We start from the raw sequence: 23,587 nt of genomic DNA, 5'->3' as shown, positions 1-23,587 counted from the left end.
ATCCTGGTTTTTCGGTGACTCCTGGGCGTTAAGCCAGGCCCAGGGCCAGCCTTTCCCAATTCAGCCACTCCTCACGCACGTCTGCCTCGACCTCGGCCTCGGGTCCCGCTTCTCCTCTAGGCGCCGCACACAAAGCCGGACGCGTACAGCCCCCTTCCGGTCCACCTGCCCAGAGGCACTGGAACCTTCTACGCGGGTCGCGCCGCCGAGGCTTCTGGGAGTTGTAGTTCGGACCTCCCCAGCCCGCATGCACTTCCGGGTTCGGCCAGAAGCGCAGCCATTGTCTCCCCCCGAGACCCCCCTCCACAGGCTCGGACGCTCGCTGTCGTATCGCACCTCGGCCCTTCCGAGGGTCTCTCCGAGCGGCCTTGCGAATACCGGGTTGGGGCGGGGACAGAACTAGCGTAACCGTAACCGGAGTCCGTCGTAAGCAGAATCGGGGTACGTGTTTGCTTCACCGAGCTCGTCCCGGACACCTGAGGCTGGGACAGGCCTGTCCTGGGCCGCGAGCCCTTAGACGCCCCGGTTGGTGCCAGCCGGGGCAGCGCTGGGTGTCCCGTGCGCGCACGGCATTGTCTAGGCGGGCCGCTGGAATTGGGGGTGTGGGTGGGCGATCTGGGACCTGCGCGGGCGGCCCTTTGGCCTCACTCAGGTCACCAAAGTTGGAGGTACTGGTGGCGCAGCCGATTCCGGACTGTGCTCTGCGCGCGTGCGCGTGCGCGTGCGCGAGCGCTGCGTCCGGTGGGGCTCTTGTCTCGGTTCTGAGGATGCTCAGGTGGATGGGCGACCAGCCCTGAGCTCGGGTGTTGGGGGTGGGGCATCATGAGAACCCCTCCTCCCCCTCGTGCGAGGCCGGGCCTGTGTAGTGGAGGCCCCGAGGACCACTGGGTTGATGAAGTACCCACTTGCAGATTCTGGTTCCTGGAGGAGAGGGGCTGTGTCAGCGTCCCCATACCCTCGAGCAGGTGTTTGAGTAGGAAGCAGGGAGTGGGAAGCGAGATTCTGGGCAGTTGGTTTGGACCCTGGAGCAGACACTGCCCTTCTCTCAGGCCTGGGGCCGCCCTGGGTAGTGGAGAGACTGGGTGGGAGTTGCAGATTCTTGCCCCTGGAGAGACAGCGTCGCTTCAGCCAACTCTCAGTGGGAATGGCTGATGGACTGCAGACGCTGAGGAGGGAGGAGGGCCTAGAGCAGTGGTTCCCAACTTTTTTGGGGCCATGCCCCACCTAAGCGTCTCTAAAATCCTGATACCGCCCCCCCCCCCCATGACATGTAATTCTTATTATTCAAAAAATGAACTTCTATTCACGTGGAGGAAGCCTAAAAGGCCATTACCATACTTTCCGGCGTATAAGACGACTGGGAGTATAAGATTTTCCTGGGTTAAAAAGTCGTTTTATACGCCGGAAAATACGGTATATTGGACTATATTGATGGGATTAGATATAGTGGGTTAGATATATTGGACTACCGTATTTTCTGGCGTATAAGACGACTTTTTAACCCAGGAAAATCTTATACGCCCAGTCGTCTTATACGCCAGAAAGTACGGTAACTTGGTCTAAACAAGCTTCCAAAGAACATGGCATCCATGAAAGAGAAAAATAAAAGAACGAAAGGACAGTTGAAGTACAGAGGAAGAAATCACTAAGACATTGTTTAAAAATAATAATAATATGAAGTGATATGAAAAAAATAGCAAAAAAGTTTCAAAACATATAATAGAGAACTGAAATGCATAAATATGTCTATACTGTATACGAGGCTCCTAGAACCATAAGAAATGAAAAAAATTCACTGTTAATAACTCGTTCTCGAATTGCCCCCCTTAAAAATCAAATTGCCCCCGTGTGGGGCATGTGCCCACGTTGGAAACCACTGGCCTAGAGGCAGTATCTAGGCAGAGAGCTCCCTGCATGTGCTGGGCTTGGGCTTGGGGGCAGTTTCTCAGTGGGAGGCAGGACTTTGGACTGGTAATCCTGGGACTCTTGTAGGATGGTGCAGAGCCCGAGGGCATTCGGGTTTGGTGGAGATGCTGGGTTGGAGGTACAGAATCGCAGCCCAGAAGGACAGAGCTGCAGCAGCTGCCATCAGATGGGCAGCTGGTTGCGGGGGAAGCAGGATGCTGCCTACATGATTATGAAGTAGGTGTCCCTGCCTTTGCTCAGGGGCTACTCTGCTTGCAGGCATGAGCAGGCCCAGGTTGGTAGAGGGACAAGGTGTGTGTTGCAGACTTAGGTGCTCATGTTTGGGTGTGGGGAGGGGGGGGAAGTGGAAGGTCCAGTTCCCATGGGAGCTGGTCTCTCATGGGCTTGACCACCCCAGGCCAGCGCTCAAGTCCTGGGCTGCTTCTGGAGCTCTGTGCTAAGCTACTGTTGTGTGTTAGGGGGCCTGTGGAGGTTGGTGGAGGAAACGGTTTGGGTGCAGGTTCGGGGTACAGGCGCATTGTGACCCGTACTGAAGTGTTTGAATGAGAACCCTGTAGGAATGAAAGGGTGAGTGAGAGCGAGAGAGAGGGTGGGAGTGGGATGCATAGGGTGGGATTTGCCAGGGGCTATTCCATTCTCCAGCCCGGAAGCATCTAGTTGGTACAAAGACAACTGAAGCACACGTTATGGGCCAGGGAGGGGCTGGTAAGCGCTGGGGTTTGTCAGGAGGCGACCAGTGCCATGCCGTCTCGGTTGCCACTTCAGGCCTGAGGACATCCAGGTTGGTGGAGGGACCAGGTCAGAACTACAAATTCAGGGCCTAGGAGCGTTTTGGGATGGGAACCTGGGCTAGCGCTGGCAGGGGCTGGCCAACCCCAGAAGAGTGGAAGGCCCAGGTGCAGCTGAGCTCTGTGCATATGCTTGGTTATTTGAGCAGGAAGTTAGAAGCAATCGTGACAGGTTGCTGGCTTCCTGCACGTAGTCAGGGAGTGTGATTGGGGCCATGACTCCCAGAGCCTTGCTGCTTGCCCTAGGAAGAGATGCTGGTTTGGGGTACAGATTTCAGGTTGGGGAGGACGGGGTCCTCGATGGGCTAGGTGTTTGCAGGAATTTCAGAACCCAATGGGGAGGGACTGATTTGCGCTGCAGATGGTGGTGGTGGTGAAGGCTGTGTTTGGGCATGACATGGGCTCACTGGTGCGGGATCCAGAGGCCTCCGATAGGAGAGGACCCAGTTTGGAGCTGCAGTCTTGGCCTGGGAGAGGGACCAAGGATCTCCAGGTACACACACAGCCTTCCAGGCTGGAATCTGGGCAGGACCCTCTAGAACAGTGGTTCTCAGCCTTCCTGATGCCGCGACCCTTGAATACAGTTCCTCATGTTGTGGTGACCCCCAACCATAAAATTATTTTCATTGCTACTTCATAACTGTAATTTTGCTACTGTTAATGAATCGTAATGTAAATATCTGTGTTTTCCGATGGTCTTAGGCTCTACAGCAGCGGTTCTCAACCTGTGGGTCGCGACCCCTTTGGGGGTCGAACGACCCTTTCACAGGGGTCGCCTAAGACCATCGGAAAACACAGATATTTACATTACGATTCATTAACAGTAGCAAAATTACAGTTATGAAGTAGCAACGAAAATAATTTTATGGTTGGGGGTCACCACAACATGAGGAACTGAATTAAAGGGTCGCGGCATCAGGAAGGTTGAGAGCCACTGCTCTGGAAGCACACTTCTCCTGAGAAATGCACCCCGGAAGCAGAGACTAACCAGGGACGGGGTGCCAAGGTGGACCTACAGGACGGGGTTGTACTCAGGGTTTCTCCCTTTGCAACTCAGGACCTCAGGCCCCTGCCCGCGCGGGAAGGAGAGCATGGAAGAGCCGGAGGAGAAGCCCCCGGGGCCCCTGACGGAGGCCTGTATGCAGGTGAGTGAGCTTCCCTTCCCCTCGTCCGGAGACCCAGAGCCGGGTCCCGCCCAGGCCCCGCAGCCCAACCCTCTGGACTTGGGAGCTGTCCCTGCAGTGTTTGGGGGGCTTTTGGCCCCTCCTGACTAGCAGGCTCCTAACACTTACACACGATGCATTTAATGAGGCTCCCTGCATTTCCTCACCCTTCTCACCCATATAACTCCTTCTGGGAGGAACTTGGCACCCTGTATCAAAAGCCCTTAGAATACGGAGTGCCCCTTGACCAGCAACTCATGGCTTTGCCTGAGAATGAGCGCTTGAAAGAATGTTTGAGAATATGCAACGCAAGAGGAGCGTTCGATGCGTTATGGTAAGACCATGACCTGAGGTACACTGTAGGCATTGATGTGATAATGCATGTTTACCAACGTAAAAGGATGTTTGTTTATGACCTACATTAAGTCAGTAGCATTTAGAAATGACCCCCTTTTTAAAAGGGGTGCGGTTTGTGTGTGCATAGAAAATACGGTAGGCCCTGGCGGTGAGGCGCCGTTGGTTGGAGTATCACCCCATGCTCCGAGGGCTGCAGGTTCCATTCACCGGTCAGGGCGCATACGGGAGGCAGCTGATGGTTGTTTCTCTCGCACATCAATGTTTCTCTCTCTCTCTCTCCCTCTTCCTTCCTCTCTCTCTAAAAAAATCAATAAAATCAAATCCTTGGGCAAGGATTTGAAAAAAGAAAAAGGTATGTTAGAAGACAGTAAATATATCAGTTAACAAAGATTATCTGTATGTTACTTTCCAGGTGACTTTGTGTTTTTATTTATCTACATGGTTGTACTTTTGTACAGCACATTTTAAGGTTAAGACATTACCAATTTAAATCCTTTTCCTACAGCAAATATTCTTTGAAAATATTTAATTTCTTTAAAATGTTAAATTAGGATTTCGCTTTCACCTTCCTGAACAATGCAGTCCCGAAGCCATTAGGTGGGGCAGAGCCGGGCAGGCCTCTGCACGTGAGGGAGGGCTCCCAGCTGTGGGGGGTCACGGCCTGATGGGGTGAGGAGGGCATCTCTGTGTGGAGGCATCAGGCGGGGCAAGGAAGGGTGTTAGGAGTCAGAGCCCAAGTAGGTGCGGTAAGTGTCCATACGGAAGAGGGGATCTCGTTTGGGGTGACGGGGCCAAAGCAAGTGAGAAGGGCATCCAGAGAGAGGAGCTAAGTGCAGAGAGGGTGCCAGCGTGCGTATCAGAGCCAGAGCAGGGTGACCTGTGCACCATGTTGGGACTGGGGAGGGGGAGCGCATACTTCTCGTTTGGGGTGTCACAGCCTGAGCAGGTTGAGATCATCCATGCACGAGGGTGGCCTGGCATGGAGTATCAGAGCCCAAGCAGGATGTCGAGGGCTTCCCCATGGAGCCAAGTCTGGGGGCAGGCGAGTGGGTCCATGAGGAGGGGCCACCTGGCCTGCAGAGTCAGAGCCCAAGCAGGGTGGGGGGCCCCCCGGCACAGGGTGGCTTCCTATGGGGCTGCAGGGCCCAGGTGGGCCGAGGAGCATCCAGCAGGGTCTCTCCATCAGATATGGACAGAGAACACTGGAATGAATTGGTGTTCAGTGGGCATTGGAGGTATTGATGTGGCTCATGGCTTTCAGAATGTTGATACAGAAATACGTAGAAATGTGTGTGTGCCGTGTGTGTGTGTGTGTGTGTGTGTGTGTGTGTGTGTGTGTGTGTGTGTATACAGGCACATACTCCTATGTTCCCTAACTCCGGCCACTCTGAGGGGCTGGGAGCAGTGACACTTTGATACCATTGTGCACACCTGGTGCCCAGATTTGGACTTCTACATGAATGCTGTGGGGTTTATGGACACACTGTTAATGGCTATTTAGTGTTCGGTTTTTTGCTATTACAAATAGCACTGCTGTAAATGTTTTTTTGCATATGCTTCCTTGTATACATGCATAAGAGTTTTTTGAAAAGAGTTAAGCAAATATAAATTTATATTCATATTTTTTATCAAAATTGCAGGTACAAGGCATTTTGATGTGACCATTGGCATTCTACTATAAGCTAGTGACTTCATGTGTTTTCAGGGAATCTTTCGTTCTTTTCTTTTTTTTTTTTTTAATCTTCACCTGAGGATATACTTACTGGTTTTAGAGAGAGGAGAAGGGAGTGAGAGAGAGAGAGGGAGAGAGAGATTGAGAAAAACATGGATTGATTGCCTCCCACATGTGTCCCAACTGGGGATCGTACCTGCAACGTAGGTACGTACCCAGACTGGGAATCAAACCCACAGCCTTTCGGTGCAAGGACGGCACTCCAGCCTACTGAGCCACATCGGCCAGGGCCCTGGGAATCTTAATGGTCCTTCTTCTATGTCATACAATGGAATTAGCAGTCTGTTCTTTGTAATGTGTACTTTCCTCCCGGCCTAGCCCAGGGGTCCTCAAACTTTTTAAACAGGGGGCCAGTTCACTGTCCCTCAGACCGTTGGAGGGCCGGACTATAGTTTAAAAAAAAAAAACTATGAACAAATTCCTACGCACACTGCACATATCTTATTTTGAAGTAAAAAAACAAAACGGCAAAAACACCCGCATGTGGCCCGCGGGCTGTAGTTTGAGGACGCCTGGCCTAGCCAGTGTAAAGCCCTAAGTGAGGCACTGGGCAGAAAGATGATTTCGTTCTCATAGACAGAATTGTGCTTCTTATATATCCCAAGGTTACATAGGAACCTTGTATTAGCTACCTATGGTCGCATACCCCAGGACTTAGCAGCTGAAAGCAGCCAGCATTTATTATCTCACACGTTCTCTGAGGGCCAGGCCCCTGGGAGCAGCTAGTCTGTGTGTTTCTGGCGCTGGTGTCTGGCGAGGGTGCAGTGTTGCTGCCGGGCCGCTGCCCGCAGAAGGCTGCTGTGTAGGAGGACCCACTGGCAAGGTCACTCACGTGGCTGTTGGCGAGAAGCCTCCGTTCCTCACCAGGAGGCCTCTCCCCAGGGCCGCAGAGAGAGAGAGAGAGAGAGAGAGAGAGAGAGAGAGAGAGAGAGACAGGCAGAGAGAGAGAGCGCACCACCGAAAGCTTAAATGCACACACACCCAAGATGGAACCCACAGTGTCTCCTGTCATCTGATCTCAGAAGCGGCACTCCATCCCATCCTCTGCAGTCTGTTGGTCACACAGACCCACTGCGGTGCCATGTGGGCAAAAACGACATGAGGGGGTGCCTACCAGGAGGCGGGGTCACCGGGGGCCATCTTGGAGGCTGGGTACCATACTTCTCAGATCTGAATGTCCTCTAGTTAATTTGTTTGGGCCTGATGGCTACTAAATAGAGCCCTGGCAGGGAGAAAAATCGAGTGAGCCCAAGTCTTGGCTTTGAATGAGGGACGTGAGTCCAGTGAACTGGCCTAGGAAGACAACGTATTGGAATGTTGCCTGAGGTATTTCAGCAGCGTCCACACCTAGAAGTAGCTAGCCTCCCCCCCCCCCCCCCCCCCCCCCGTACCCCGCTCCCCCGGGGAAGGCCTTGAGGCAACTCTGAGCCCTGCCTGCCTTCAGGGGCTGAGACCAGAAATCCTGCCAAGGGGGTGGTAGAAGCTCACCTGTCCCCTGTCATTCTCAACATTCATAGACGGGCAGGCTGTCGGTGAGTGGGTGACTGCATGGTGGAGGGTCTGTCTTGTCTATTTGAGTTAAGTGAGAATTATTCGTGATGATGATTGCGGGATGGAGAGGGAATTTTCTTGTGCATGAGAACTAGCGAGACCCTCTGGTCAGGAGGACCTGAGAACATCAGGCAGGGAACCCTCAGCTCTCTGATTTGGGCAGGGGCTGGTTTTACTCCAGGGCCCCGTGTGTGACATCCCTCGCACGGAAATGTGAGCTCTGCCCTTCGTCTCCTGTGGGCAAGAAGAGAAACACACAAAAGAGGGGAAGTCTCCTGCATGATGCCCATCAGATTCATGTTCCGAACCCCCTCACAGACATTGAGGGTTTCCAGCCCGCAAACCCCAAATGCAAAGCTCTGGGAACTGAGTTCAGCAACAGTTCTGTGATTTGACTGGAAGCTTTGTTTTGCCCCAAAAACGTCCTACCCCCAAGGTGGGAGGGGTATATTTGGTCAGTTTTATTTACAGGTGAGGACATAGCAGAGCCCTCCCTGGGTCTGCTTTGACTACAGGCCGACGTGCAGCGAGCAGGTCACTCCATGCCACCTGGCTAGTCTCGGTTCCTCTGTTCTGGGTCACGTGGTTCCCCGTCTCACACAGAGAGCAGTTGGTACCTTCTGCCTAGGACTCCTCTCTGTGTGGAAGTCAACATTCTAGCTCCTGTTCCCATTCTGTGAAGCAGGCGAAGGAAAAAGGAGACTGTTCCTTCATTACGTGGAGAGGTGACTGCTGGACAGAAAGCATGATTTTAAAGTGCTCAGTGAAGTAAGCCAGACGTGGAGACATATACTGCATGATCTTTCTTATATGTGGAGTCTAAAACAGTCGAACGCATGAAAACAGAGAGAAGAGTGGTGGCTGCAGGGGCTGAGGGCTGGGGACATGGTGCAGAGGTTCAGCTAGGTGGGAGGAGTAAGTTCTGGAGCCAAATGTACATCCTGGTGACTACAGTTAACAATTCTGTACTGTGAACTTACAGTTTGCGAAGAGAGTTTATCTTAAGTGTCCTCACCATGCAAAATAGCTGTAACTGTGTGAGGTGATAGATGTGTTAGCGTGATTGTGGTACTCATTTGACAGTGTGTATGTATAATCAAGACGTCACATTGTACACCTCAAATATAGACATTTCTATTTGTCAAGTATGCCCCCAAAGTTGCAAAATAAAATAGTGTGTGGGGGCGTGGTGGTGGTGGTGGTGGTGGTGGTGGTCGTGGTGGTCCAGAGCACCCAGAAGTGGGGGTAAAGGCTTTTAATTCCATTCATATATCCCAACCTGCACACATTTCTAGTCCTGTCAAATTCAGATAACTTAATACTGAGAAGAGTACAAAGTTGAAAAATACAGTTTTTGTTCTGTTTTTAAATATATTTTTATTGATTTTAGAGAAGAAGGGAGAGGAAGAGAGAGAGAGAAAAACATCATTGATGAGAGAGAATCATTGATTGGCTGCCTCATGTCCCCCACTGGGGATGGAATCTGCAACCTGGGCATGTGCCCTGACCAGAATCGAACCGTCACCTCCTGGTTCATAGATCGACGCTCAACCCCACCTGGTGGGGCTACAGTTTTTTACTGTATAGAATTCATGACCCAGGGAAGAGGCATATAGATAGAAGTAATACGCAGAGAATGATTTTAGTGGCCTGGTAAGAAACAGCCAAGAAATCATAAGGAAAGAAGAGACAGACTTTATGCTATCTGGGACCGCTTCCTGGAAGAGGTGGCATTTGATGGGGGCTTGAATGATCAGACTTTGAGCTGTGGGGCAGTGGAAAGCGGGGGAGGGTGGATCAGGCAGGCAGTGTGTGGACCATCCCTGATGAACTCCATGGACTTAAATGAGTTTACTAAACTTTAGTACCATTATTTTCTATGTTGGTGAAATAGACTTCACTCCTTCAAAAAAATTTAGATAATTGTCTGAGATAGTCCATGTTGAAGTACTCTGTGTACTGTTAAACATAGTAGGCAAAAGATAAATGGACGGAGCTCAGATATAAGTAAGATGTAAATACAGGAGACATTCCCAAAACAGCCAGTAATCCAAAGTGTGTAGGTGTAGGTGTGTGTGTGTTCACACACTTTTGTGACAAGATGGTTTTTGAGCAGTTACTTGAGAAAGTTGGGAGTGGGTTCTGGAGGAGGATGCTTTGAGTTTTCTGAGAAGGAAGGACTTCCAAAAGGTTTCTTGTAGCCAGAGGAGGGGCTTGAGCTCAGCGTGACTTGGTGACTCCGGGACCCATGGGGACAAATATGTGGCACATTCCCTGTTGTTTTTTTTGGTGGTGGTTTTACTGTCAACACACATCTATGAAGTTCCTTCTGTGTCAGTACTGATTTAAGCCCAGTGCAAACACAGTGAACAGGAGAGCTCAGCTTTTACCAAACCCATTCTAGTGGAAGTGGAATAAAAAAAAAAGGTAGCCCAGCCAGTGTGGCTCAGGGGTTGAGCATTGACCATGAACTAGGAGCTCAAGGTTAGATTCCCAGTCAGGGCACATGCCCTGGCTGCAGGCTCGATCCCCAGTGGGGGGCGTACAGGACGTAGCCGGTCAATGATTCTCTCTCATCATTGATGTTTCTTTGTCTCTCCCTGTCCCTTTCTCTCTCTGAAATATATATATATATAATTTTTTTTAAAGAATCTTACTTTAAAAGTCACACACACAAACAAAAGTACAGAAACAAAAGCAGGTCAAGTGGCAGAATGGACTGTTTGGTGGGGACAAGGAAGGATATTTGATGCAGACGACTGTGAGCAGAACCCATCTCTCTTTTATTTTCCCTGCGGAAAAAAATTTTAATCCTCACTCAAGGATATGTTTTTATTGCTATTTAATTATTTGTTAATTGTCACCCAAGGATATTTTTCCATTGGTTTTTATTTTATTATTTTAATACATTTTTATTTCAGAGAGGAAGGAAGAGGGAGAGAGAGATAGAAACATCAATGATGAGAGAGAATCATTGATCAGCTGCCTCCTACATGCCCCCCACTGGGGATCAAGCCCGCAACCAGGGCATGTGCCCTGGACTGGAATTGAACCTGGGACCCTTCAGTCCACAGGCCAATGCTCTACCCACTGAGCCAAACCAGCTAGGGCTCCATTGATTTTTAGAGAGAGTGGGAAGGAGTAGGAGAGACAGAGAGAAACTGATTTTAGCTGTTTCAAAACAAAACACAAAAACTGAAAGTGTGTGTAATAATTTAAACTAGAGTCTAGTATTTTCCTTTCTTGAGAAACTTCTCATTTCCAAAGTTTTTTGTTTTTGTTTTTAATTATTATAGGATGAGTTAACTTCTGACCTTTAAATTGTTAGAATTCAACATCAACCACTTTTGTGGCAAGAAAAGATGTGTCTGCATTGTCACATGTTACGAATGGGATTTCTCTTTGCAGTGAGTTTCCACAATATGGTTGAGTCCATTAGCAGTTTGAGGTTGAATGGGGTTCCCGGACCCAATACCAACGTGTGTGTGTGTGTGTGTGTGTGTGTGTGTGTGTGTACGCGCGCGCGCTTCCTCACACCAACAAGCAATTCTCCAACTCCAGCAAGGTGTCATTCAACTCAATTCTGACACTATCTACCCAGAGATTCCATAGGTAAGGAGCTCAGTCCCACAACGCCACCCTCTACTTTAGATGCCAGCTGCAAGCCACGTTGTTATCTGGGCTTTTTCTGACCAACTGACTATAAACCACAGGCTCCCATGACCCCTCTTTAAGTTCAGTTACTTTGCTAGAACAGCTCACAGAAATCGGGAAACCCATTGACTTACTAGATTACCGATTTGCTGCAGAGCATGCTAAAGGATATGAGTCAGCACCCGGATGAAGAGACACGTAGGGCCAGGTCCTGAGGGAAGGAGCTGCTGTCCTCGTGGCCCTTGGGCCTGGCACGGTGGCTCTCGGAAGCGCTCTAGTTCCCAGTGTGGAAGCTGTCCAAAACAGGGACTGGGAAGCTATTCTTTGGGGGCTTTATGAGGCTTCATTACATAGTCATGATCGATCCAACCCCAAGCTCCTCTCCTCTCCCTGGAAATCACGGTGGGACTGAAAGTTCTAGTTCTCTAATGACATTGTTGGCTCCTACTGGCAACCAGAGTCCACCCTTGGGTAGGATTCAAAACTCACTTCATTAACAGAGCAAGAGAGAAAATCCTAAGGAGCCGTGAATTAGGAACTGTGGGTGAAGACCAGCTATATCTGAGACATATATTTTAGTCATCTGGATGACCAAATATATGTATACTAGAGGCCTGGTGTGCAAATTTGTGCACATTTAAAGTAAATTAATTAGAAGGTGACCTACAGGGCAGGACTGGGTGAAACAGGCTAGACAAGCCCTGGAGCCAACCTCCCATGGTCCCTCCCCAGCCGGCTGCATCTGGGGCAGTGCTGGGGCTCAAAGGGCGTCTGTGGAGTGAGTGGGGTCCCTCCAGCAGATGGGGTCCCTCGGCCTGGCCTGCGGGGATCAGGCTGAAACTGGCAGTCTGAAATCCCCCAAGGGGTCCTGGAGTGCAAGAGGGCACTCTGCAAAGTTGCTGTCCCTTGGCAGCTCCTGTGTTGAGCATCTGCCCCCTGGTGGTCAGTGCGCATCATAGCTACCGGTCAGACAGTTGCTTAGGCTTTTGTATCCTATCTAATAAAAGAGAAACATGCAAATTGACCGTACCTCCACTACACCCACAAGCCATGCCCATCAGCCAATCAGGTCCGAGTATGCAAATTAACCCAACAAAAATGGCAGCAGCCATGGAGCTGTAGAGAGCAGGAGGCTTGGGTTGCCCCCGGCGATGGAGGAAGCCAAGCTTCCCGCCCCGCCCTGGCCTCCGCTCAAGGCTACAAAGTTTCAATTATAGAAGATAAATAAATCCCAGATACCAGGGCCTCTGCTTAGGTCGCTGGGGGGCATGGCCGGCCTGCAAACCACCACAGGCCCCTCACCCAGGCCGCCCAACATCCCAAGGAAACACCCACCCTGAACTGGGACACCCTTCAGGGCAAACCAGCTGGCCCCTCACCCGTGCACCAGGCCTCTATCCTAACTAATAAAAGAGTAATATGCAAATTGACTGTCACTCCAACACAAGATGGCTGTCCCCATGTGGACACAAGATGGCCACCACAAGATGGCCAGCAGGGGAGGGCAGTTGGGAGGGACCAGGCCTGCAAGGCAGGGCAGTTGGGGGCGATCAAGCCTGCAGGGGAGGGCAATTAGGGGTGACCAGGCCGGCAGAGGAGGGAAGTTGGGGGCGACCGGGCCAACAGGGAAGGACAGTTAGGGGCAATCAGGCTGTCAGGGGAGCAGTTAGGCATCAATCAGGCTGGCAGGGGAGTGGTTAGGGGGTGATCAGGCTGGCAGGCAGAAGTGGTTAGGGGCAATCAGGAAGGCAGGCAAGCAGGTGAGCAGTTGGGAGCCAGCAGTCCTGGATTGTGAGAGGGATGTCCAACTGCCCGTTTAGGCCCGATCTGGTGGGATCGGGCCTAAACGGGCAGTCGGACATCCCTCGAGGGGTCCCAGATTGGAGAGGGTGCAGGCTGGGTTGAGGGTCACCCCCCCCCCTTGCACGAATTTCATGCACCAGGCCTCTAGTATATGTATAAGAAATACACACACACACAACACTCTTAGGAATTATCTGGTTCCAAAGTGATTTTTCAAGAGAAAAATATTTTTTCTGGTTTCTGATTAAGGGAAATAAGTGTTATTAAAAAATAGATACAGTATTAAAACATAGACTGTGAACCTGCTCCTCAATTGTCTCCCTCCCAAAAATAACTGCTTTTAATGCTTTGGAGACTGTCCTTACTTTTCTGTGTATGTTTGTATTCTATAGAAATCTGTTCATATTTTATAGATTGTTTTTTCATTCAGCAATGTATTATAAACATCTGTCTGTCATTTATACACATCAGTTTAGGCAAATTTGTCTCTTCTCTTGACTGCTACATAGTATTCATTTATCTGGATGAAGCATCATTTATTTAACCAGGCACTTACTGATGGACATTATTTAATGCATCCTCCCATTTAGCTAGGATAATGTAACCCTTTAATGAATTTTCTTGTACATATATACATCTAAGTGTACTTTCTGTTATTTGCTAATGAAATATAAGTAGACTTATTGGATAGTATATTATATTAAAATATTTCTATTAAAAAGACAAAAATAAAAGGAAAGAGTATCTACAAAAACTGACAAAATCTGGAAAAAAAAGTTTGTGCCTGAGTTAAAAATACTGTACCAATATCAGTTTTCTAATTTTGACAGAAATTAGAAAACTGATATTGTACTGTGGTTGTGTTAATACTAGCATCAGGGGAAGCTGGGCTAAGGGTACATAGGAATTCTTTGTTCTATTTTTGCAACCTCTTACAAGTCTTAAACTATTTCCAAATAAAATGTTATTTAAAAAATATATTGCTAACGTGGCTGGTGTGGCTCAGTTGGTCGAGCATCGTACAATACACTGAAAGGTGGCAGATTCGATTCCCAGTCACGGCACATACTCAGCTTGTAGGTTCAATCCCCAGTCAGGGTGCATATGGGAGGCAACTGATCAATGTTTCTCTCACTCTCCCTCTCCTTCCCTCTCCCTCTCTAAAGTCACTAAAAATATTAATATTTATTTATTTATTTATTTATTTATTTATTTATTTTTTGCCAGTCCAGCCCTGGCCAGATGGCTCAGTTGGTTGGAGCGTTTTTCTGTGCACCAAAATGGTTTCAGATTCAATTCCCAGTCAAGGCACATACCTAGGTTATGGATTTGATCTGTGGTCAGTGTATGAACGGGAGGCAACCAATTGATGTTTCTCTCTCACATCAATGTTTCTCTTTCTCCCTTCCTTCCTCTCTCTCTCTCTCAAATCAGTAAAAACACATCCTCAAGTGAGGACTTAATATATATATGTAGCCAGTGCAGAAAGGTTGAGTCAAGTTAAACTTCCACTAAGAGTATAAGAAGCTCTTGACCAGTGGGCCACAGGAGGAATTGTAAGCAACAGACAAAAGAAACACTCCACATGGTTGGGATTTTGGTTACATACAGGGGCTTTGAGCAAATCAGTAAATTTAAGTGAATATTGGATGCAGGAGAAGGAAGGTGCCAATATGGAAAACAGGAAAGCTAGAATAAAATGTGTTGAATTATAATTGGAGGTACCAGTGTGAATTGATGGTCTCTAATATATAGAGAGATAATTATAGAAATAGAAGTTTGGTTTTATTTGATTTAACGAGGTGAGCATCTTTTTTTATATTCACTGGCAGTTTTATTTCTTCATAGTTGAGCTGCATTGTATTTTCCTTTGTCCATTTTTCTGTGGAGGCTACCTTTTTCTTACCGATTTGTAAGAAGTCTTCACAGTAGATTTTCTATTGGTGGTGCTTTATGCCAAATGTTTCGTGAAGTTAATTTATTGATTTTCCCCCCTCGATCATTCTTTGGTCATGCTGTATTCTGTCTTACTTGCTTACAATTCTGAAGTCCAGGGATTCAGGCAGGGACCAGCTGGACATTTCTTTTCTTCTACATAGTGCCTGGGGTCACTCACTCGGCTGGCAGCTGGGCTGGCCTGGAAGGTCCACAGAGACACAGGTCTGATGTTTCAGTGACCCGACAGATGCACCCCCTCACGCTCCACCCCCCACATGGCTCACTTGAGCTTACCAAAGGGAGGGAGCAGGAGTTTGGTTGGTGGGATGCATTAAAACAGGTGGTATGTCAAATCCTAGCCTGCTCACAGTGAGAGTTTTGAGCTGTGATGGAACTCCCTTAATTTCCTTTCTCTCACCTATTCTACTTTCTCAGGACTCTCTCCTTCCTCAAGAGATTATCATCAAGGTCGAGAGAGAAGATTCTGGGCCAATGGCCGTCCCATCCCAGGTGAGTTGGACACATGGCCTCTTTACATTGAGAAATGTGTGCGGCTGGTTGGTGGCAGAAGCCAGATTGAAGTGAACTGGGAAGTGAGTAGAAAGTGATGGAAATGGAGGTAAATTTATAGAAACTTAGTGATCATGTGAAAGATTGAAGAGAGTGATAGCTGTCAGGACATTTGAAGTTGAAGGGCTTTTTTTAAATTTCCTTAAAGGATTGAAAAGATATGACTCACAGGTGCAGGAAGGAGTTAGTGGGGGAAAAAGAAGTTAATGGTCAGGAGAGAGAGAGAAGATAAAACTATAAAGCAGAGTCCTTCATCAATGCCAGGGGAATTAATTCAGAGTGTATGTGAATAAATGGCTCTCCACAGGAAGAAGGACGCATAAAGGACGAATGAGATTGAGTTATGTGAAAGCTTAGATTTGCCTCTGAACAATAGTTCCTGTATCTGTTGGCTGTGAGGGTGGGGATTGGAATGGAGAGACATTTGACATGTGTAGAGAAGTCTTAAAGTAGTAATTTTGGATTATGGGAGAACACATTAGGGTTGCTGGAGGATCTGAAGGGATTATCCAAGGTAGTGACCATTAATTGACAACACTCTAACCAGCTGCTTCTACATGTTTCCCCTCTCCCAGAGGGGAGCATTCTGTAACCTACTTTCCATAGATGGTAGATTGACATTCAGATTGGTTTAGTTTTTGTAGCCACAAGCATTCAGTGGAAGCCCCATAGGTCAAGGTAATATTTGAAAAAGAATTTTTTAATATTAAATAGGATTAAAATGAATGATCTCCAGACTCTAAACTGAATAATTAAGATAGAAAAGATAAAAGAGGATACTAACTAGAAAGGAAAAGAATATAGACTATTGATAGATAGTAATAGTAGACATGTCAACAGAGTAATGGCCCCAAACCATCCAAGGATGAGAAAGGTAAAGGGAGTAATTGAACAAGTAAAGTGGAGAAGTTGCCAGAGAAGATGTGGTTGGGGGACTGGGTATAAAAGGCGAAGAGATTGAGAAGAACAGATTGGTAGTTACAAAATAGTCATGGGGATGTAAAGTACAGCATAGGGAATATAGTCAATAATATTGTAACAATTATGTATTTCCAGTGCCAGGTAGGTGTGTGCTGAAAATACTGTGGGGACCACTTTGCGAAAAGTATATGATTGTCTAAATATTATGCTGTACATATGAAACTAATACAAAACAACATTGAATATAAACTGTAATTGAAAAAAATTTTTAATCTGATATTGTAGTAAAAAAATAGTAATGTGATGTAATCAAAGAGTAGGCCGTTCTATGTGTTTGATTTGAGAGGTAGAGTACTTTATGTTAGGTCTGGGGTATCACCCTAAGAGTGGGGTGCTGAAGAGCACTTTTAGGGTCTGGGAGTTTGGCTAGCCATGTGAATTGATGACTGAGGATACAACCTCTGATGTCAAGCAACCATGAGGTTGTAGACCAGCTACCAACTTTAGGCATATGTTAATTTCTCTAGTTCTTCATCTGGAAAATGGTGTTCCTAATAGAATTTTCTCACAAGGACCTTGTGAGAATTGAATGATAATTTGTGTCATGGATAAGCACACTGCCTGGCACTACACAGTAAGTGCTTCCTTAAAGTCAGTTATTTTTATAGTATTATCAGAGAACTCTACAAATGGATGCTATAGACCAGTGATTTTCAACCAGGGTGCTGCTGCAGGCTCATTGGTGTGCCATAATAATTTTTAAAACTTACAATATCTGACTATTTAGTCGGGGGCACTGACTTCTTTTCCCTTAGATTGTCAAATTAAAAACTGACAACAGCCAAAACAATAGCCATCCAGTGTGAATGCCCTATCTTGAACCATAAATATATAGGTCATATAATAGAGCTATATCTTATTGGTCACGTCGCGCAGTAAGGTTGTGATTGGTTAATAAATATATGCACCTGTTGTTTTTTTAAAAAGTCACTTTGTAGCAAAAAGGGTAGGTAATTACTATTATTTTTTGTAAGTTAATAAAATTATACCTTTTTTGTCAGATTGGCAAAAATGTAGTATATTTTTTGGTGTACCTCAGAATTCTAGTAATTAGTTTATATGTGCCATGAGATGGAAAATATTGAAAATCGCTGCTATAGACAATGGAAGGTAAAACAATTCAAGTTCTTGAAATGGGGAATGAACCATGGGTATTATAAGTCTTCAGGGGATGGGCGTGGTGGTTTCAGAGGTTGGTAGGACAAAACTCTAAGAAGTATGGTAAGTGATAAGGGTTTCAGTGTAACTGGGAGGACTCACACCCTCCCCCCCTTGGATGGGAGAGCATGACCACCCTAAGCCTGGGAGGTCTGTGGAGGAAGGAGTCCACAGGGGGAAGGTAGGTTTCCATTAACACAGGGATGTAGAGGGAATATTCAGTGAAGATGTTGAAGCCGTAGGATTTCATTATTATAGCAGATGAGTTCCCAAGGATGCAGTTGAAGGTTTTGAGAAGGACTTTGGAGGAGTGGGGATTTGGGTCCAGGTGAGGCAGAATAGAGTAAGTGGGGATAGAAAAGCCAGTATCCACATATTGAAGGACTTTTTTCAAATAGGTATGTGATAGGCCCTTTGCGTTTCAGGTGAGAGGAGAAGACCTAAATCAGAATTTGGACCAGACCCAAAACACCAATCAGAAAGAATGTATACACCTCAATGTTCATAGCAGCACAATTTACAATAGCTAAGATCTGGAAACAGCCCAAGTGCCCATCAGTAGATGAGTGGATAAAAAGCTGTGGTGCATTTATACCATGGAATACTATGCAGCAGTAAAAAAAAAAAAAAGAAAGATCTCTTACCCTTTGAGACAGCATGGAGGGACCTGGAGAGTATTATGCTAAGTGAAATAAGCCAGTCAGAGAAAGATAAGTATCACATGATCTCACTCATATATGGAATCTAATGAACCAAATAAACTGATGATCAAAAATAGACCAAGTCATAGAAGTATAAACAAACTCTTGAACTTCAGAGGGAAGACGGGGAGGGTAGGTGGGTGGGTGGAAGAGATCAAGAGATCAACCAATGAACTTGTATGCATATATGCATATACCGTGGACACAGACAATAGGATGGTGAAGGCCTGGGGTGGGCTAGAAGGGTTAATGGGGCGGGGGGTGGGGAACTTACGTAATACTTTCAACAATAAAGATTTAATTTCAAAAATAGACTTTGGACCAGGATTATTTGGATATATTATAAAGTCTATTAATTCTATTGATTGATGTATTGACATAATTTACCAAATATGTATTTAGTATTTACTATATACCAACACTATGCTAAGCACTGGAGTTACAGTTGCAAACTATAAATACCTTCTACTTTCTTTCATGGACTGTAGCCTAGTGACAAAAATGACCATTATGCAGATGATAAGAAAATGTAGAACTTCGAGAACATATAGCTGGGATAGAGTGGGAGGTGCTAGTCTAGTATTATTTATTTGATATTTGAACCAGCTTGATTAGGTACCTACATTAAATGGCAAAAAGGAGTACATATTTATTAAAAGGAAGCATGGAATAGAGGTTGGAAAACAGTACTATAGAATAGATCCGTATTCAACAGAGGTTACAGAGAGAGGTTCAATCCCATTTTGGGCTAATCATGAAAACCTTTGAGATTTTGGTGAAATTTATGGCCCCAACATAGAAAAATGCAGTACCGTAGCATTTCGCTTGGAGTTTCTTGGGATTCACAGACCCTGTGTCCTATTCATGAATTACAGCTTAATAAAATCTGGTCTATTTTAAAAACCTTTAGTGGCTAGTGGCATTCAATTTCCCTGGCTTTTGCTGCCTTTGGGTAAAGACAGGTCACCCTCAGCACTTCTTTTTTGGATCAAAGTTCCTCGCCAGTAGTTTTGGAAATAGGTCCTTTCCTGCTCAAAGGAGGCAGTGCTTTTTATATGGCAGCAATGCCTGAACATCTCCTGAAGGCTCTACAGTGCAGGTCTGTGTAGACAAATAGAACTGTCATCTGAAGACTAAAGGTCACATTGGCTGTCATTGAATTTCTCAGAGTTTTCAGACAATAATAATTGCTAATGTGATTATATTCATCATCACAGTTGACTCAGCAACCCAATGAATTGGGTATGATTAAGCCTAATAAATAGAGTAAACTCACCATTAATACACAGATTGTCACATTAGATTTATTTTTTTTAATTCAGACATATACTGTTTATAGGTGAGAAAACCCAAGTCTCTTTTTTTCCAAATCCAGTGCTTTTAACCTCTGTTTCATTAAGGTCTACATTTCATCTTCTACTTCAGGCATCAGCAAGGTAGAGCCTGGAACCAAATGCAGCCTACTACCTGTTTGTGTAAATAACATTTTATTGTGATATAGCTACACCCATTTGTTTATCTTCTATGGCTGCTCTCTTGCTACAGCTGAGTAGTTGTAACAGACTGTATAGTTTGAAAAGCCTAAAATGTTTACTCTTTGACCTTTGATAGAAAAAGATTACTGATCCTTGTTCTGTTAGTTTCTTGGTAATTTGGAGGGAATTCCTATGTGGGAATTCTATATACCGGTGCAAAAATAGAAGTAAGCATTTTCTTTAAGGCGACCAAGAGAGAAATTGTATATTAGTTCTTCTCTGGTGTTTCTTTTTGGGGTTGCAAAAACAGATCTAGCATCCAAAACCCAAAAGGGCTCACCTAGAAGACACATGTATTCCTTGACTAGAATTCTTTGAATGCTGACTATTTCAGTACAGCTTCCAGGACATCAAGTTTCCTTTCTGCCATCTGTCAAACTTTTCTTCCTCTATGAACATTAAAGGGAAATAATGCCCAGCTGAGCAGGAATGTGTGTCCTGTTTTAGGAAGGAGTAAACTTCAAAATTGTGACTGTGGACTTCACTCAGGAAGAGGGCATTTTGAACCCTGCTCAGAGGACCCTGGACAGAGATGTGATCCTTGAGAACCACAGGGACTTGGTCTCTTGGGGTAAGAATATGGTCCCCAATTTATTAAGAAGTCTGTATGTTGAAATTATTTCTTATTGATTGAGAATTTTGCAGTCCAGAGGTAAAAATGGCTTTGGCCACACATAGATTTTATTTGTGCTTTTTATTCCCCGGTGAAAATTTAATTTAATTTAAATTTGTAGGGTAGAAAAGGTACAGTTTCTTTGGGTTGAGCTTGTTTAATCTTTATGATTTCCAAAGGTCAAAAACTGAGACCAAATTCTGCAGTAATTTTCCTTGTCTCCAACCCAGGCACCCAAAGTCCTTTATCTTTCAAAACAGACACAATTTCCTACTTGGAGCAACGGGATGAGTATAAAAAGAATTTTCCAACACACATATCCTGGTGAGAAACAGACACAAATAAGTCATCATAGGTATAGAAGGTTAGATTGAAAAATCCCCATAGGGCATGCCACATTTTTCTTCATTTCCCATCTCCTAGTGGATTATATACATCACCACTTTTCCAGATACTCTCTAATGCTTGACTTAGCCAGCGAGGCTTCTGCTTATGAGCTAACCTCCATTCTCTCTTATTCGGAATCACAGGAATCCATGGGGACATATTAACCCTAAGGCATTTAGGGAACTCTGGGATAACAGTGTCCCCAGTTCTTTTTTCTGGTTCACTGTTGTAGTTTGCTCATGTCTTACTGACATAGGCTATGCTAACAAGTTTCATGCTTTCAGAAATTCCTAGAAATGTAGACACTAATTTCTATTTCATTGAACATGTGTTTAGCACTAAAGAGGATAGAAAGGACCCTTTATTACTTTGCTAAGAATTGCAAAATTGTTTTGTGATTCTTTTAGTTTATATAAGTGATCTTATTTTGGAACATGGAGATTTTGATTTGGTATCTAAAGTCTTAGATATTCAGTAAAACTATGATTAAATTATTCCATTTTAATGCCGTGTTATACTATTGGGCTGTGGTAATTTTCAGCTTATTGCTTCATCCCACCCTCTTGATTCTCAATCCAGGTTATAATAGCTGAAGACAAATCTACATGTATTTTGCATCCTTTCTTGTCAGCTTTATTTCACTATTCCAACATTTTTTGGCTAGGTTATTTTATTTTGCTTTCTTCCAGACTTGGCAACTGCACTTGGAAGAAGAGAATCAACAATAAAGCCGAGAATTATTGATGATGAACCATCCCATGGAGTGAAATTAGAAAGGCTGACAAGAGATGATCCTTGGTTATCTTCATGTGAAGAAGTTTGTATTTGTAAGGACCAGTTGGAGAAGCAACAGGAAAAACAAGAAAGACTTTTTAAGAAAGTGGCATTCATTCAAAAGAATGCTGTTACTCATGAGAGAGTCTGTAAAAGTGATGAACTTGAGGAAAAGAGTTGTCTGAATTCCAGTTTTCTTTCACCCCAGATGATACCCATAAGAAACCATTTCCATAAACATGTCTCTCGTGTTAAAAAATTACATCATTCTGTTGTGGGCAGTCATCAGATGATTAGTGACAATGAGAAACTATGTGAAAATAATGAATATGGAAAAAACCAGAGCATTCACCTTATTCAATTTACAAGAACTGAAACAGAAGATAAATCCTGTGGGTTTAGCAACAATATTCAATCTTTTAGCCATGGTACACCGGTAAATATACATGAGAAAATACATGCAAGAGGAAAACCCTTTGATGTTAAGGAATGTGGGGAAGTTTTAAACCATAGCATATCCCATAATGAACAACAGAAAATTCCTGTTGAATATAATTGTAGTAAAATCTCTGAGAATTCATTTCTTGCTCCAAACATGAAAAATTCTGAAGAGAAACCCTTTGAATGTAACCAATGCAGGAAATCCTTCAGCTGGAGCTCTCATCTTGCTGCACATCAGAGAACGCATACAGGGGAGAGACCTTATGAATGTAATGAATGTGGGAAATCCTTCAGCCGGAGCTCTCACCTTGTTTCCCATCAGAGGACTCATACTGGAGAGAAACCTTATAGATGTAATCAATGTGGGAAATCCTTTAGCCAGAGCTATGTCCTTGTTGTACATCAGAGAACTCATACTGGAGAGAAGCCTTATGAATGCAGTCAGTGTGGAAAGTCATTCAGACAGAGCTACAAGCTTATTGCACATCAAAGAACTCATACAGGAGAGAAGCCCTATGAATGTAATCAATGTGGGAAATCATTTATCCAGAGCTATAAACTTATTGCACATCAAAGAATTCACACTGGAGAAAAACCCTATGAATGCAACCAATGTGGAAAGTCCTTTAGTCAGAGTTATAAACTTGTTGCCCATCAGAGAACTCATACAGGAGAAAAACCCTTTGAATGTAATCAATGTGGGAAATCTTTCAGCTGGAGTTCTCAGCTTGTGGCACATCAAAGGACTCATACTGGAGAGAAACCCTATGAATGTAACGAGTGTGGAAAATCTTTCAACCGCAGTTCACACCTTGTTATGCATCAAAGAACTCATACAGGAGAAAAACCCTATGAATGTAATCAGTGTGGGAAGTCGTTCAGCCAGAGTTATGTTCTTGTTGTACATCAGAGAACTCATACTGGAGAAAAGCCCTATGAATGCAGTCAGTGTGGGAAATCCTTTAGGCAGAGTTCATGCCTTACTCAACATCAGAGAACTCATACTGGGGAGAAGCCCTACGAATGTAATCAATGTGGAAAAACATTCAGCTTGAGTGCTCGACTTATTGTACATCAAAGAACACATACTGGAGAGAAACCCTTTACATGTAATCAATGTGGGAAAGCTTTTATTAACAGCTCTAAACTTATTAGGCATCAGGCAACTCATACTGAAGAGAAACCCTATGAATGTCACTAGTTTGGAAATTTCTTAGCCAGAGTATATTCCTTCATCCCTCCTCCCTTCCAAGGAAGCATATATATATGGAAAAACATGGATAAGATTAATGTATGCAGAAAAGCTTTCCGTTAGCCCTATTATTATGTATCTGGAAATTTGTTTTGGAGAAGAAAGGAGGGACTATGGATCACACTTTTTTTTAAAAAAAATGTGTTTTTATTGATTTTAGAAAAGCATCGATTGGCTGCTTTCTGCACACCCCCTACTGGAGATTGAGCCCACAACCCAGGCATGCACCCTGACTAGAATTGAAGAGGTGACCTTTTGGTTCA

At 45.2% G+C, this 23,587-nt stretch overlaps 1 protein-coding gene across 1 annotated transcript; it reads left to right on the top strand.

Moving 5' to 3' along the window:
- Positions 1-255: 255 nt before the first annotated feature.
- Positions 256-23,587, top strand: LOC307116348 (zinc finger protein 180-like). Its single transcript, XM_079800209.1, has 5 exons — positions 256-441; positions 3,772-3,859; positions 15,348-15,422; positions 20,305-20,428; positions 23,485-23,587. Exons 2-5 carry the CDS (start codon positions 3,806-3,808, stop codon positions 23,529-23,531), a joined length of 300 nt encoding a protein of 99 aa, XP_079656335.1. The 5' UTR covers positions 256-441; positions 3,772-3,805; the 3' UTR covers positions 23,532-23,587.

Source organism: Cnephaeus nilssonii (genome assembly GCF_951640355.1).
Source record: "Cnephaeus nilssonii genome assembly, chromosome: 20".
Lineage (NCBI taxonomy): Eukaryota > Metazoa > Chordata > Mammalia > Chiroptera > Vespertilionidae > Cnephaeus > Cnephaeus nilssonii.
The sequence above is the reverse complement of the archived record's forward strand: the minus strand, read 5'-3'. Positions and strand labels throughout refer to the sequence as shown.

Coding starts and splice junctions, on each gene's coding strand:
- LOC307116348 (XM_079800209.1), top strand. CDS start 3,806: ATGGAAGAGCCGGAGGAGAAGCCCCCGGGGCCCCTGACGGAGGCCTGT. Junction 15,423..20,304: donor CAATGGCCGTCCCATCCCAG/GTGAGTTGGACA, acceptor GTCCTGTTTTAG/GAAGGAGTAAACTTCAAAAT. Junction 20,429..23,484: donor CAGGGACTTGGTCTCTTGGG/GTAAGAATATGG, acceptor TATTGATTTTAG/AAAAGCATCGATTGGCTGCT.